Here is a 15,214-nt window from a genome sequence, read left to right on the forward strand (position 1 = left end):
TAATATTACTCGAAGAGCATTTTGATCTCTTCAATTCTTCTCTTCCTTCTCTCATCTTCATCCGCGTCCATAGCTTCTCCTATGGTCCTTTTCCTTTCCTGAATGCGTAACATTTTCTCTTCAATACTGTTCTCCATGATGAACCGTATAACTTTAACATTGTTTGTTTGACCGATCCTATGGATTCTATCGATCGCCTGATCCTCCATACTTGGCGACCACCACGGGTCCATCATGAAAGCATAAGAAGCACAGGTCAAATTTAAACCTACTCCACCCGCCTTGAGTGACAACAGTAGGATTTTTTGTTTGCTGAGATCCTTAATTGAGAAATCCCGAAGTATCCCAGAACGCTCTTTCAAATTAAGGCGACCATCAAACTTATAAATTTGAGACACATCTTTTGAAAATACATCGGAAAGCTCACGCTCGAGGACGTCCAAATATGACGAGAACTGGGAGAATACCACAATTTGCTCTCCTGCAGATTTATCCTGTAGCTGCCTCAAATGTTTCACCAATGAATGAATCTTAGCAGGTTTGGAGCTTTGATTATAAGGAACTAGAGTGGGATCGCCTTCCTCTTGCAGTCTCAAACTCAATAGGCATTGTGAGTCAAACAATTCACGGCAGTTTGGACACCTCAATTCCAACTTCTTTTGTTTCTGGAAATCCATAAATTCTTCAAGACAAGGCCCACAGAAGCAATGTCCACAACCGATAAACATGATAGATTGTAAATTTATGGGTTCCGTGGTACATATGGAACATTCTAAATTCTTGAAACTCTCCTCTGAAGGGTATTTTCTTTGTACATTTGCTAGGATGGCTTTCATATCCGTTTCTGCCTTCGTAGCATTGGTCTTGGACTCGCCTAGGATATTGGCCACATCAATCGACTCGTTGAACTGTTGGTTGCTGTTTCTCAGGTCCTCGTCATTTTCATCCTGAGTTCCTAGCAAAGCGGCATCGCAGCAGATCTGTCTAAGGCGTAAAATGTGAACTAAAATAGTAGAGTATTTCTTCAGTAAATCACCATGGGCCAGGCCACTTTTCACCGAGCTCTCTGCCCTGTCTAGAAAGTACTTGTACACTTTTTCTTGCCCCTTACTAAAATGTAGTTTTTCAACCACTACTTCTTTAGGTGGTAATTCAACAAGCTTTTTACCGCTTGCATCTTTCATTTGCTTAGTTCTTCTGAGAGAAACAGGACCAAGGATGGCGTTGACAACATCAAAAGCCTGTTTGAAGTTCTTCTTTTCAAAAGGATCTGAAATGAACATCTTCCAATAACCAATCTGAGACCAAGGTTCTAATCGTAAAAATTTCACCAAACTGTATAAATCGTCTAGCCGGTTAATAATTGGTGTACCGGTTAATACCCATCGACATCTGCTAGCCAGCTGCATCACAGCTTTGGATGTGGCAGTCATTCTATTTCTGATAGTGTGGCCTTCATCGATCACGATACGGTGAAACTCAATAGAGAATAGACCAGACATCCCATCGCTTTGACTTGAACTCTTACCTCTGCTCATCTTACTCCATTCATTTTGGACAATACCGTATGTGGTCAAAACGACTGTGGGAGGGTTCTTTGTACGTGTTAACAGAGTCTTTAAGCTGCTTACGTTACCCCCGTAATAGACTTCGCTGTGCAATTGCGAAGAGGAGTTAGCCTTATCGAATTCAGAGCTCCACTGTGCCAGCAGTGACATCGGAACGACGATTAGGGTTGTTTTTGCCGCATAAGGTTTCTTTGTTGAATACTCAGTTTCCCCCTCGTTACCTTTCTCATTAAGCAGATATTCGGAGTCATTTGGAGCTGAAAGAATTAGTGAGAGGGTCGATATTGTCTTACCCAAACCCATTTCATCTGATAATATACCACCTTTCATGGTAGTCTTTAGAACCGGTTTTTCTGTAGAGAATTCAGCCGTGTGCAAATTGGCGTAGAAGAATCGGTCATTATGTCCTAGCTCATCGTTTTTGCCTTCTTTTATTTTTTGAGCGGCCCATGACATATCTTTAGGCCACTCGAACTGATTCCAAAGCGGGTTCATCATGTTTTCATCAATTTCCTGATCAGATTCAGACAAAGGTATTTTGTCGAACTCATGTTCTCTCTTAAGCATCCAGGCAAGTCCTTGCTTCTGGTATCGTCTTAACGTCAGTTTAAAAGTATCCTTCGGCGGCTCCATTTCTGGTAATTTCTCCAAAGATTCAACAGACTGAGTGGCTTTATAGAAAAGTTGAAGCTGATTCAAATTCATTGTATCTTCTTGAGGATGTTGGTCGTCCAATGATCCATGTTCATTGTCTAGCTTTTTAAGTTCAGATGGGTTTCCGTCGTCTTCTAAGTCTATCACTTCCGCGTCTTGTTGACTTTTATTGTCATTTGTAACTGGCCTGACGCGCAATTTATCAAACAGTGCTAACAAACTCATTCGCCTTGATCGGCTTTCAATTTCTTCCTCCGTTTCAACAATGGTCTGGCTTCCTTCCCAGGTCCTGGCACGAGAGTTTTTAGCAAAAGAGTTATTTCGATACGAAGAAGTTGATTCGTGAAAGATCGCCGATGTAATAAAGCAATCGAGCTGCACGATAAAATTATCACCTATGCTTAGTCGTTTATCATCGCAAAAAATCATTGTAGCCTCGAACATGAAATCATCTAAAGTCAATATTGGGTACAGGATTTGTGCAATATCCTCTGGCACTCTACCGATTTCGCGGTTCTGTTGAACGTCAAAAACCTTCACAAAACTAGCAAATGCTGCTTTTTTCGACCCAGAGGAGTTATAAAGTTTTGAGGCCTTAATATTGCCACCAACGGAAGCTATCTTTAACTCGGTGCCGTACTTTAATGGTCTTATAGTGGGCCTTGTCGCCATGGCATTTACTTGCAACGAACCAATAAATCGCCTCCACTTGATTGAAGGTTTCAGTCTCTTCGGCGATCGATAGCCATAGTCTTTCTTCTTCATTTTAGGCGAGAGGGACCGCTGAGTAGGTTCAGGCGGCTTAATCGGGTTTGTTGACTTGCTTTCGACTGGCGGATCCTCAAAGTATTGGCTAACTGCTAAAGAAATCCCATCTTCCTGACCAGAATACTTTTCACATAGTTTTTTCGCTACATTTAGTGGAATGTCGGGTATAATACCTCGCAGGTCCTCAACGCTAATATGTTTTGCGCACTCCTCTGGCTCTGCTTCAGAGGAAACATCAATGGACTCGACATTTTTCGGTACTTCGATCTCACTATCATTTCTCCCATTCGAAAAGAGAAAAGAAGAGTTGCTATCTAGCATTTGATTGAACTTCGGCAGGCTTTCCTGTGAAGACTCTAGCTCATCGCTAAAGAATCGTTTTTTCTCGCCCTCTTCTCTCACTTCCGTTTCAACCGGTTCTTTACTCTCCATCCAGACCATATCTCCTGGTCTATATCATGCGATCAAGGTACACAGATAACTAAGTCATCACACCAAACTAACCATCGTAAAGGCTGTTGCGCGTTATCGGTCAATTCAAGACGCGTCTATATTGGCGGGTAACTAGAGGTCTATATTGGCGGTTATTTGAAGTTCCACCGCTATCCACAATCAAATAAGCATTCGAAACCTTTCTTATGTCTTATGGTTGCTCGACCAACATTCAGCACCTTTTTTATGAAACTTCAAACTTGAACACCCCGTCGAAGTCCCAATGTTTATCCATCGACAATCCCACGTCCTCAGTAGCTACAAACTTTCACCTGCATTCATACAAGCCAAACCAAATGCCACATCCATCGAGCTAACGCTTCTTGAATAGTCGTTTACTTGGAAGACAGAAGCGCCCAGCTGTTTGTTTATATACTTTCTCCCTTCAAAAATTAAAAAGACACCCGGCTTTAAATTTTTCAAAGCTATAATGAACAAAGCTATAATGAACAAAGCTCATTACTTGAAACTTCTAAAGCGAAAACTAGGATCTGGCATTCAACTCTGGAAGTTAGTTACAGGTTGGCTTTGAACAGGCATGACTTTTTGAGATAGTGACATCCATTGGTTTGTGGCAATGCATCCTATAGAAAGGTGGAAAAGATGGTTCTACCGGGGTTCGTTGGTTTTTGCCATGCTATTCCTCATCGGCTTCTCGATTGTACTACCAATTGACTGTATTGCTCAGGCTGCACAGTCTTCTAATAACGCCTTGAATACTTTCATCGTCGTCGGAGCACTTGTCGCGTTTGGAGTGGCTTGCATCGTTATCGTCGTTGGGAGGATTATATTCTACAAGAGTTGCAGGCGATACATACCGAGGCGATATATCCCTATATCTGCAGCTGACCTTCCCCACAAAGGTAGCAGGAAGCTCATTTTGGAAAATATGGATAGGTCTAAAGACTTGAGTGCGTTATTCAAGATGCCAAAGGATCCCGTAATACACGCTGGCTTGGAGCCACCTGCTCGATGTGATAACACGAAGGAGGAAAAATTCTTCCCTGAATACTTGAATTATCAGAGCTGTATTAAGAGTTTAGCAGATAGGATGAGATATCAAGGAGTTTTTTTAAATAACATGGAGTTGGACATGAAACTCGATGAGACTTTTTCAGACGTGGTGAGAAACCAGTTCATGAAGGATACTGACGATGAGGTTCAGCTTCAAAATGCTCAACGTTTCATTGAGATCTATGAGACGGTAAGATTCTCAGGACAAGAAGTGACAAGAAAACAATTTGTCGATTTTGTATCATTGGCGATCTATCTCGTCGACGTATCGATGACAATGGATAAGAAAAAGCATACACGACGATCGAGCAGTAGGCTACAAGTTCATAGCAAGCTAGATGATGACCCTTGGGAGAAGGAAGTCTCAAGAGATCCCAGTGAGTATTCCACATATCCAAATCGAAATGTGGACTATGAAAGGAATGAGGAGTCTTCGTACGCGGACACTTGCTCTGTTCTAAGAAGAATGAATACTGGTGCCTCGGTCAGTAGACCACTTTATAGCCGTAGATACTCGGGCTATTGATGCCTGAAATTCTATGAGGTAAATAACTCTGCAAAGCCCTAGAACAACATTCCTTCTGCTATACACTTTTTACAATAGCATTATATCTGGTCAACCTCTTCAATCCAAGTCAACAGTTGCGCCCTTGTTTGTTCGTGAGGTAATGCGGCTCCCAAACCGGATTTGATTTCTGGCAAGATCGGTTTGAAATCGTCAGCATACTTCCTCAATATGCTCTTAAAGAAACTTACTGCGGTCTCATACTTCCAAAGTAAGTCTAACCTAGGCAATTCATTCTCCACATCAATATCCATTTCCTCTGAAATTTCGGGAATGGTAATCACTTCTTGTGGTTGAACCTGTAACTGAGCGATTGCCTCATTTGTGATATTCAATAAACGTTCAAAGAGAAACTTCAAGCAATCGTTGTCATCTGCTTCCTGTGATAAACTTCTGAAAGTAGACTCAATGGATGTTCCATCCACTAGACCGTAGTTTTTGTTATCATACTCGGTAAACGAGAAGGATAATATAGCTTGAGGTTTAATTAGGCCGGCGTGCTTGAATGCGTCGGCAATTAGGAAACCATTTTGAGAGTTCGAATTCCAAAATCTCACTACCGCCTCCACGATGATAAATTCCTTGCTTTCATTGCTTATTTGCAACTTTTCGAAGATTACATTCAGATCGTCCCTCAGGTCGCCAATATACTTGTTTGCGTGAGATAGAGATCTGCTACCTGAGTGAACAACAGTTTGAACTAGGAGAACAATGGTGAACCGATCGAAATCGGAAATCAATGCGCCGTATTTTTCTTTGATGCTTTCCAGAATCGTTTCCAACTCTGAGACTTCTCTAACGTCGTTGGACTTATGGATATAGTCCAATACTTGGCGGACTTCTTCAGAGAAAGGTACAGATTCCTGGTTGAAATACAACGAGTTCTTCGCAATCTTACTGGTATCAACGACGTGATTGTCAGTGAAGAGCGACTGGTAATAATCGTGGAGCTGATCCTTAGGAATGTACGAACTGTCCAAGTATTGTTTGAATTCTTCTGGTAAACTATCCTCGACATCCAAAGTATTAGAAGTTAGCCTTAGTTCCTTACGAATTAAATTCTTGGCGAAATTCAATTTTGCATAGTAGAAGGTCTTACCAAACTTGATTGAATCGTTTTCCCATTCTTTCCATTTCCAGGAAAAGTTAAAGTTACTCATTTGAATGGAAAACCAATCCAGATATCTTAATTTTAACTCAAGGTCGAGATCTTCCAAACTGTGATAAAAAAATCTGAAGGCTCTTCCGAAAACAGGCGCAATGGCTTTTGGTGAATTCTGACAGATTTCCACTAGAAGTGTGTAAAAGTAGGCAAATGGCTGTGATACGTTAGGCAATTTAAAAATTAGGCCCAATATAGTTTCAATAGCCAAATCTTCAATCTTTAAGGTAGACGCCAACGGGTTTTCCTCATAGATGGCAGCCAATTGAGCAATTGACTCACCAGGCTCAGCAAAGATACCTGGCTTAAAGAATAGATCTAAGGTTACCACCTGCTTAGCCACTTCTTTCCTGTTGAATTCCATGCTCTCTGTGATATCGATGATGATATCATTTAACAGTTGGCCTGCATAGGACGTGATAGGTACGACCGTCTCGAAACCACCAGCTGGGTTCGCCAAATAAACGCGGAAAGCGTATCTTGGATTTTTCCAAATACCATCGACAGAACCCACCCCCCTGTTCAAAGCGCTGAACGGTTTCAGTACCTCTACAGGCGGCAATTCAAGAGCATCATTGAAACCGTGGTCTTCCTTTGTTTCAGGCAGCAGGTGTAGGTAATCTGGAAAAAGGTTCGACAGTTGTTCCATGTGGTTTGTCAACGCCTTCTTGACATTTGGTAAAATAACCTCGACCAATTCAAGAGATTCATATGGGCTGTTTTTATTGAAAACCTTCAGCAAACTAATCTCAGTCTTTTTAACTTTGTGTTCGCTTTCCACATAGGACAGAAGCTCTTCGACCCTATTTTGTAAATCCTGGTCATCTCGATTGAACAAGAACAAATAAGGAATATTCAATAGTGTGTTTGTATAGATGGCCTCAGACAAGGCGTTTCTCTTTTCTTCGCTCTTGTTCAGCTCGATACTCAATTCAAAGAATTTTCTGTAAACTCCCATCAAATCATCTTTCAACAGTATTGGCGATAAGATTGATAAAAATCTCAGAATTAATTTAGCTCTATTCCAAGGGCCCGTTTCATTAGATTTATTCTCAAAATCTTCATTGATACTGTCCTTGCAACAATTTTGTAATTCTTCAAAAAAGAAGTTGATGACACTCTTGGCTGCAATGTCATTCTTCACATTAACAACAATAGTCAATAGAGCAATTGCAGGTTGTTTATGAGGTTGCTCGAGGACAACTGCGCGGAAGGTTTTCAAAAGAGCGTTGTTAAAATAGTCTTCGTGGCCATATTCATTCACAATTGCATCGCCCAAAAATTTAATATCTTCTTCAAATGCTTTAACTGATTCACCGATCGTACGAATATCTGGCATCATTTCCTTACACAATTGGACCACAGGAGGAAGTCTCTGCCTCTTTTGGATACGAGGTTTAAAGTCACGGTATCCATCATCATCATCGAAGTCTAAAGGTAAAATCATGTTGCGTTAGTTACTCTGAGTGTGTTGAGGATTAATTAAGGTATTACTCTAGGCTCCATAACCGCCAAGGATAGAAATGAAAAATATGGAGAAATCATAGAGATATTCATGACTGATCGTTTGTCTTTTATGAGGTATTCAATTGCAGTTGCCACAAAAACTAATTCAATTATTATTATTCAATGTCGCTGTCGCTTGTAGTTGAAAAACTATTGATATTTGAAAAGTTTCCAGTGAAAAATGCGAAAAGGTGTAATAGCCCATCAAATAAACACGATAAACATACCAGCTCTTCTCTTCTTGCTAAACATGGTTCCGAGCTTCTGATTAGTTCCCCAATTGAGCTCTCTGCCTCTTCCTTTATACTAACTGAAATTACCATCCTCTTAGTTAAGAGAGCCTTGAATATAAGCATTAATTTTCGTGAAAAGATGTGTTTACGTACTTAATGATCATTTGTTATAAAAGTTGGTCCTTAAGCTTGGAGATCTCATTGTCTTTTGTCTCTAAAAGGCTTTGCAATTCCGAAATCTTGTTCACTAGCTCGAGTGAACTGGGTTTGACTTCATTCTCAAACAACAGTACTTGTTCTTCTGCTATGAACCTCTTTAATCTTTCATTGTTTAATTGTTGTATTAATTCGACAATCTTGGAAGATTTCTTACGTAGTTCGATCTCAAAATCTGCCAAAGAAAGTTGAGCTTCTGCCTGTGATGGATCGCTTGAAGTCCTAATTTGTTCTTCCAGTATTGTCTCTCTCTTAATTGATTCGGCCAGTTCCATTGAAACCAGCGTCAATTCGCTCATAAGTTCTTTGTTTTCGGTGAGGATGTTGAGTTGCTCACCAGAAATCGTAATTGTCTTGAACTTATCAGTCTCGGCGACTTCTTCGTTGGTAGCAAAACTGGGTACGTAAGGTTTACCCACGGTGTTGTCGAATATGAAAGAGTCAGGGTCATTATTTGGCTCCGTACTTCTCGCAAGCTCATCCTCAGCCTTGTTCTTCCTGACAACTTGTCCACTGAGTTCTCTTTTGGCAGCCGTTCCCTGTAGAGCCTCTGAACTGGGTATGCTAGCCACACTTGCGCGGCTAGGCGGCAACTGAGCGTCATTATCCTTCAAACTATGGGACGATAGCTTCCTTAGGAAATCCTTTGCCCTGATCAATGAAGATCTTTTCCTTCTCTGATCGGACGTAGCATCGGAGGTTCCATTTGCTTCCGACACATTGATATTTGTCAAAGTCGAGTTTCCTTCTTCAACATCTTCTGATTTCTCTGGGGACCTATTTTCAGTGCCCTGAGGAAACTCTTGTGCAGTAACAAAGGCGCTATTATCATGCTTCTCCAACTGATACATGCCCGATGGATTTAAATTCCTACGCTTTTCTGGAGATGCACTAAATGCAGATACGAATGTACCCATAGAGACTCTGTTATGCACTTCATCTCCTGGAACGTCACGGTCATTGACCGTGAGTGATTTCAAGCCGTTTTGCAATGTTGGTGATGGGTCCAAGTTGACATCTTCAACGTTTGCATGTAATAGTTGTGGCTTTATTTGTTTATGCTTTTGCTCTAGATCATGCTTGATTTGAGTTTCTTGCTCCTTGATTAGCCGTTCCTTCTTCTTCAATTCCTTCTCACGTTCTGCCAACGAGCGTTCTTTTTCCTTCAAATCGTTCTGCTGTGGTGCTGATAGTTGTAAGACGTTCAATTGGGCGCTAGGTCCTGGCCTATGTGCTTTGAAATCCAAAGATTGACCCTGTGGCTCTGAACGGCCTGATAAATTCTCCGATGTGGGACCCTGTCTGAATGGCTGTTCGGTTCGCCCTGCTAGGTTTTCTGACGAGGGACCATGCTGTCTAAATTGCTCGGCCGGCCCTGGTAAGTGCTCTGATGAAAGATCTTGCCTGTATGGCTGTTCACTTCGTCCTGGAACGTATTCTGAAGAGGGACCTGGCTGCCTAAAGTGCTCGACTGGCCCTTGGAGGTTCTCTGGTGGAGGACCTTCCCTGTATGGCTGTTCTCTTAGTCCTGGTAAGTTCTCTGGTGGCTGCCTGTATGGTTGTTCGGATCGTAAACTCTCCGACGACAAACCCTGTTGTCTATGCATCTGTTGTGAAGGTTGATGAAACTCATTTTGTGGTCTCATGTTTGGTGGTCTTGAGTAGGGTGTCATGAGAGACATCGCACGAGGTCCGTTGGGCATAGGCCCTCGATTTGGCAGCCCATTTGGTGGACCACCTGCTGGCCCGCCAGATGTACCATATGGAGGAAACCCACCTCTTTGGAACTGCGGAGGTGGATGTACGAGCGAATTGGCTCGAGAGTTACCGTAAGGATCCTGTGCATTAGATGCCTGATACTGAGGATGCATTCTGTACGGGTTGCCGTAGCCTTGTAACGACATGGCCCTAGCATCGGGCTTCTGTTGCCTAGCCATCGCATTCATCGCATATTTCCTCTGTGCGGTCATATGTTTTCTATATTCAACATTATTCATATTATTATGACTTTGAGTGACCAATGTCGGGATTATCGGCGCAGTATCACTACCATGACCGTATCTTTCACCACCTCTATTCTGAGAAGTACGAATATCGTTAAACGTCATAGTAGACATATCTCCATCTACTATAACTTCTTCCTCTTCATCTTTCGAACTATCATATTTTCCTTTCCTGTGGGGCAATTTCCCACCTCTATTTCTAAAAAACCCAGAGATAGATTTTTGGTTCAATGAGTAAGCTCTTCTCTCTGGCTCTTCCTGTGGGTACCTATTTGCATAGTATTGCGGTTGTACGGGACGATTGAACGTTTGTTGGTACTGTTGTTGCGGGGGCTGTCCATTCGGTACTTCATGAGAAAGATCAATATTACCTATATCGCTTTGCAACAGTTGATTCCTCATCTGTGCTTTGGAATTCATGGCAGATAATCCAGCCTCCATCCTCGATACTGTTGGCTTCTCAACTATTTCAAATGGTGATGTGCAAAGAAGTTTGTTAAAGCTTGGCGCATGGAGAAAAAAAAGACATTGTAAGACTTTTTATTCAAAAAACAATCAGAACTAAGCATTCATATACAAAACTACTTAAACTTTCCTCGATCTGACAGTCGAAGATCTTGGTTGCTCCTTAACTTCTTCCGTTTTTCCCCCGTTTCTTTCTCCGGCTCTTCGAGTTGCTTGTTGTCCATGAGATTAGCGCTGTTCAATTCCTGAATAAACCATATCACAGCTATCCATAAACAAGATGCAATTGCAAACAATGCGTAGAAATGGATATTACCTGATGTAGCGTAAATCAACCATGCCAAAGTGCACAACAAAGCGAAGAACGAGACATGTGTAGCTATAATGAGTTGAGGAGTTGTCCCCGGCTGGAAAATGCTCTCCCACAAAGCTACAAAGAAGTTAGCCATCGCGATACGCTGTCTATAGGGCTGTATATTGACTATTAGTAGTACAGACCATTTTTCAACTGATTTACATACAGAAAACACTGCCGGGTAAAGTGACTTAAACGCAGCGAAGAGCACCATGCCCAAGTACATCTGCAAGCATTTGATGGCAAGTGGAGGAATTGTTAGACTCGCAATGATGGGTCCTGGCCCCTTCGTATGTTAGATGTCGAAAGTCCTTTGTGGATTCAGCCAGGCGGATAAAATAGATCATTTTTCATTAGATTACACTTTTATATAGAGAGCCGACAGCATCTAGAGACCAGCACCTAGAACGAAAGAGCCAGCCATTAGAGCACCCAATGCAGCACCTAGTTTCCAGGAGATTGGGTGAGCAATCATGTTTGCTGCACTGTTCTTGGAGCTAGAAGAAGAGCTGTTCACAGAAGCCTCGGAGGAAACCGAAGAGCTGATCGAAGAGACTTTGGAAGAAACAGAAGACATTTGAGAGGAAACCGAAGAAGCAGAAGAAGAATCAGCAGAAACGGAGGAACCAGCAACGTTGGTAGCAGAGACCAAGTTAGATAGGGTAGCAACGGAAGAAGAACTCATGTTTGATAGTTGTGTGATTGACTGTGTCTGTTTTGTTGAGATCTTGAAGTTAGAATAACATTTAGGCTATTTACAACTTGAATAGATCGTCTCTTTATATACAGGAGAGAATTGAATAATTCGTGTTTGGCGGAGCGATATGTTTTCCCGATCTGGTAATTGATCCAATTAAAATGCTGGGCAGATTTGCCAAGCCTTTTTTTTTAAAGATTCTCGATCTTGCTACAGTTTCAAAATTGTGGAATTTGCCAAGCAGCTAAAAATAGCATACTTCTCTTTTAGGAAATGACGTATTTAAGGGGTCGAGCTTGTGGCTTGGCGGCTATTTTGTTACCCTCGCTTGAGATGCGAAAAACCTGGGACGTTGCGTTAAAACTGGAACGAGCCACGCAAACTTTTTTTTCGAAAAATTTTTCAAATTTATTAAATTTTTCACTCGATGCCTCCATTAACTGTCTACATCAAATTTTATTATATTACATCTCGTATTAAAACTTTTATATATTCTCTTTCCTTCTCTTTCTTCCTCTCCTTTTCAGAAGGGTATCAACAAAGTAAATAACAATGGGTGCTTACAAATATTTGGAAGAGTTGCAAAGAAAGAAGCAATCTGATGTTCTAAGATTCTTGCAAAGAGTTAGAGTCTGGGAATACAGACAAAAGAACGTCATCCACAGGGCTACCAGACCTTCTAGACCAGACAAGGCTAGAAGAATGGGTTACAAGGCCAAGCAAGGTTTCGTCATCTACCGTGTCAGAGTTAGACGTGGTAACAGAAAGAGACCTGTGCCAAAGGGTGCTACTTACGGTAAGCCAACCAACCAAGGTGTCAATGAGTTGAAATACCAAAGAGCCTTGAGAGCTACTGCTGAGGAAAGAGTCGGACGTCGTGCTTCTAACTTGAGAGTCTTGAACTCTTACTGGGTTAACCAAGATTCTACCTACAAGTACTTCGAAGTTATCCTTGTTGATCCATCTCACAAGGCTATCAGAAGAGATGCTCGTTACAACTGGATCTGTAACCCTGTTCACAAGCACCGTGAAGCTAGAGGTTTGACTGCCACTGGTAAGAAATCCAGAGGTATCAACAAGGGCCACAGATTCAACAACACCAAGGCTGGTAGAAGAAAGACTTGGAAGAAGAACAACACTTTGTCTCTATGGAGATACAGAAAATAATCGTGTTGTTAATTGTCTTAACAGAATCCTTATATTATATAATTATTCAATTAAAACCTTTAACTACCATTTTTTAAAAAAATTTCGGTTGTTCTGACTCTTGTACTCTTGTACTCTTTATGGCTAATATTCGAAGAATTGCCTTATCGTTTCGAGGATAAAATTTTCAAGGATGTATATTTCAATATATTAAAGAATGTGAAAAAATCAGCTTTTAGAAGAAGAGATTTCTTGAGAATTCAATATTTTGTTAGCTAAAATCACCAATCTATATCATGACTGATTTCAAGAAGACGGCTATCTTGTCTGTTTACGATAAGACCGGTCTATTGGACCTGGCAAAAGGTTTATCCGAGAAGAATGTTCGTATTCTAGCATCTGGTGGTACCGCACGTATGGTTCGTGAAGCTGGTTTCCCAGTCGATGATGTTTCTTCTATTACACATGCTCCTGAAATGTTGGGTGGTAGAGTTAAGACTTTACACCCAGCTGTTCACGGTGGTATTTTGGCAAGAAACCTGGAAAGCGATGAAGAAGATTTGAAGAAACAAGGCATTGACAAAGTTGATTATGTTGTTTGTAACTTGTACCCTTTCAAGGAGACTGTTGCCAAAGTTGGTGTTACTGTTGCTGAAGCTGTCGAGGAAATTGACATCGGCGGTGTTACTCTATTGAGAGCTGCTGCAAAGAACCACGCAAGAGTTACTATCTTGTCTGATCCAAACGATTACTCTACTTTCTTGTCTGAATTGACCGCAGACGGCGAAGTTTCCCAGGAATTGAGAAACAACTTGGCTTTGAAAGCTTTTGAACACACAGCTGATTATGATGCTGCTATTTCTGATTTCTTCAGAAAGCAGTACTCTGAAGGTAAGGCTCAATTGCCATTGCGTTATGGTGCTAACCCACATCAAAAACCAGCTCAGGCTTTTGTCACTCAACAAAATGAACTACCTTTCAAGGTGCTTTCCGGTTCCCCAGGTTACATCAACTTGTTGGATGCTTTGAACTCCTGGCCATTGGTTAAGGAACTATCTGCTTCCTTGAACTTGCCTGCAGCTGCTTCTTTCAAACACGTTTCACCAGCTGGTGCAGCTGTTGGTGTCCCATTGACTGATGTCGAAAAGCAAGTTTACTTTGTCTCTGATATTGAAAACTTGTCTCCATTGGCGGCTGCTTATGCTAGAGCTCGTGGTGCTGATAGAATGTCTTCTTTCGGTGACTGGATCGCTTTGTCTAACATTGTTGATATTCCAACCGCTAAGATTATCTCCAGAGAAGTCTCCGATGGTATCATCGCTCCAGGTTTTGAACCAGAAGCTTTGGAAATCTTGAAGAAGAAGAAGGGTGGTAAGTACTGTGTCTTGCAAATTGATCCAAACTACATCCCAGAGTCTATGGAAACCAGACAAGTTTACGGTGTTAGCTTACAACAAAAGAGAAACGATGCTATCATCAACCAGTCTTCTTTCCGCGAAATCGTCTCTGAGAACAAGAGCTTGACTGAGCAAGCCGTTGTCGACCTAACTGTCGCTACTATTGCTCTGAAATACACTCAATCAAACTCCGTTTGTTACGCAAAGAGTGGTATGGTCATTGGTCTAGGTGCTGGCCAACAATCCAGAATCCACTGTACAAGATTGGCCGGTGATAAGGCTGACAACTGGTGGTTTAGACAACACCCTAGAGTTCTAGGTATCAAATGGGCCAAGGGTGTCAAGAGACCAGAAAAATCTAACGCCATCGATTTGTTGGTCACTGGTCAAATACCAACCGAGGAACCAGAAAAGAGCGAATACGAGTCTAAGTTTGAAGAGATTCCAGCTCCATTCACCGAACAGGAGAGAAAGGAGTGGTCCTCGAAGTTGACTAATGTCTCCTTGTCATCTGACGCTTTCTTTCCATTCCCAGACAACGTTTACAGAGCCGTCAGATCCGGTGTCAAGTATATCGCTGCTCCATCTGGTTCCGTCATGGATAAAGCTGTCTTTGGTGCCGCTGATTCATTCGACTTGGTCTACGTCGAAAACCCAATTCGTCTATTCCATCACTGAGCATATAGTCTCTTGAACTGCTTCAAGATTTTGTACTGAACTTCTTCAAGTTTATAATATGTTATAATCATTAACCCGCTAATGAAAGCGATTACATTACAAGAAAGAGTTGTATAAAAATTGTCTGCGGTATGGTTTTACCCAAGTGATAATCGACCAACTAGGATCTTCACAGTGTTCAGGAATATACCGCGGTAGAATGACAACAAAGACGATCGAACTCAATCCCAACCGCAAACGGTTGAGAGAATTCAAAATCGTGCATCCTACTTAATCTTAGTACCTGTCGGCGGGG

The 15,214-nt window shown here is 41.7% G+C and overlaps 8 protein-coding genes across 8 annotated transcripts; 3 read left to right on the forward strand and 5 right to left on the reverse strand.

Annotated features, from left to right (window-relative positions):
* Positions 1-5: 5 nt before the first annotated feature.
* Positions 6-3,422, reverse strand: RAD5 (DNA helicase RAD5; the record flags this gene model as incomplete). The annotated part of the gene is made up of 1 exon (XM_003678680.1): positions 6-3,422. One exon carries the CDS (start codon positions 3,420-3,422, stop codon positions 6-8), a length of 3,417 nt encoding a protein of 1,138 aa, XP_003678728.1.
* A 637-nt stretch (positions 3,423-4,059) lies between these two features.
* DLT1 (Dlt1p) lies at positions 4,060-5,022 on the forward strand (the record flags this gene model as incomplete). Its single annotated transcript, XM_003678681.1, has 1 exon — positions 4,060-5,022. One exon carries the CDS (start codon positions 4,060-4,062, stop codon positions 5,020-5,022), a length of 963 nt encoding a protein of 320 aa, XP_003678729.1.
* An 80-nt stretch (positions 5,023-5,102) lies between these two features.
* Positions 5,103-7,981, reverse strand: STO1 (Sto1p; the record flags this gene model as incomplete). The annotated part of the gene is made up of 2 exons (XM_003678682.1): positions 5,103-7,654; positions 7,957-7,981. The coding sequence occupies 2 exons, from the start codon at positions 7,979-7,981 to the stop codon at positions 5,103-5,105; spliced, it is 2,577 nt and encodes an 858-aa protein (XP_003678730.1).
* A 148-nt stretch (positions 7,982-8,129) lies between these two features.
* On the reverse strand, positions 8,130-10,622 carry TDEL0A01880 (uncharacterized protein; the record flags this gene model as incomplete). The annotated part of the gene is made up of 1 exon (XM_003678683.1): positions 8,130-10,622. One exon carries the CDS (start codon positions 10,620-10,622, stop codon positions 8,130-8,132), a length of 2,493 nt encoding a protein of 830 aa, XP_003678731.1.
* Positions 10,623-10,762: 140 nt separating this feature from the next.
* PKR1 (Pkr1p) lies at positions 10,763-11,095 on the reverse strand (the record flags this gene model as incomplete). Its single annotated transcript, XM_003678684.1, has 1 exon — positions 10,763-11,095. The coding sequence occupies one exon, from the start codon at positions 11,093-11,095 to the stop codon at positions 10,763-10,765; it is 333 nt and encodes a 110-aa protein (XP_003678732.1).
* A 294-nt stretch (positions 11,096-11,389) lies between these two features.
* NCW1 (Ncw1p) lies at positions 11,390-11,686 on the reverse strand (the record flags this gene model as incomplete). The annotated part of the gene is made up of 1 exon (XM_003678685.1): positions 11,390-11,686. One exon carries the CDS (start codon positions 11,684-11,686, stop codon positions 11,390-11,392), a length of 297 nt encoding a protein of 98 aa, XP_003678733.1.
* Positions 11,687-12,250: 564 nt separating this feature from the next.
* Positions 12,251-12,865, forward strand: RPL15B (60S ribosomal protein eL15; the record flags this gene model as incomplete). The annotated part of the gene is made up of 1 exon (XM_003678686.1): positions 12,251-12,865. One exon carries the CDS (start codon positions 12,251-12,253, stop codon positions 12,863-12,865), a length of 615 nt encoding a protein of 204 aa, XP_003678734.1.
* A 275-nt stretch (positions 12,866-13,140) lies between these two features.
* On the forward strand, positions 13,141-14,919 carry ADE17 (bifunctional phosphoribosylaminoimidazolecarboxamide formyltransferase/IMP cyclohydrolase ADE17; the record flags this gene model as incomplete). Its single annotated transcript, XM_003678687.1, has 1 exon — positions 13,141-14,919. One exon carries the CDS (start codon positions 13,141-13,143, stop codon positions 14,917-14,919), a length of 1,779 nt encoding a protein of 592 aa, XP_003678735.1.
* Between the last annotated feature and the right edge of the window lie 295 nt (positions 14,920-15,214).

This window comes from Torulaspora delbrueckii, chromosome 1 (genome assembly GCF_000243375.1).
Source record: "Torulaspora delbrueckii CBS 1146 chromosome 1, complete genome".
Classification (NCBI taxonomy): Eukaryota; Fungi; Ascomycota; class Saccharomycetes; order Saccharomycetales; family Saccharomycetaceae; genus Torulaspora; species Torulaspora delbrueckii.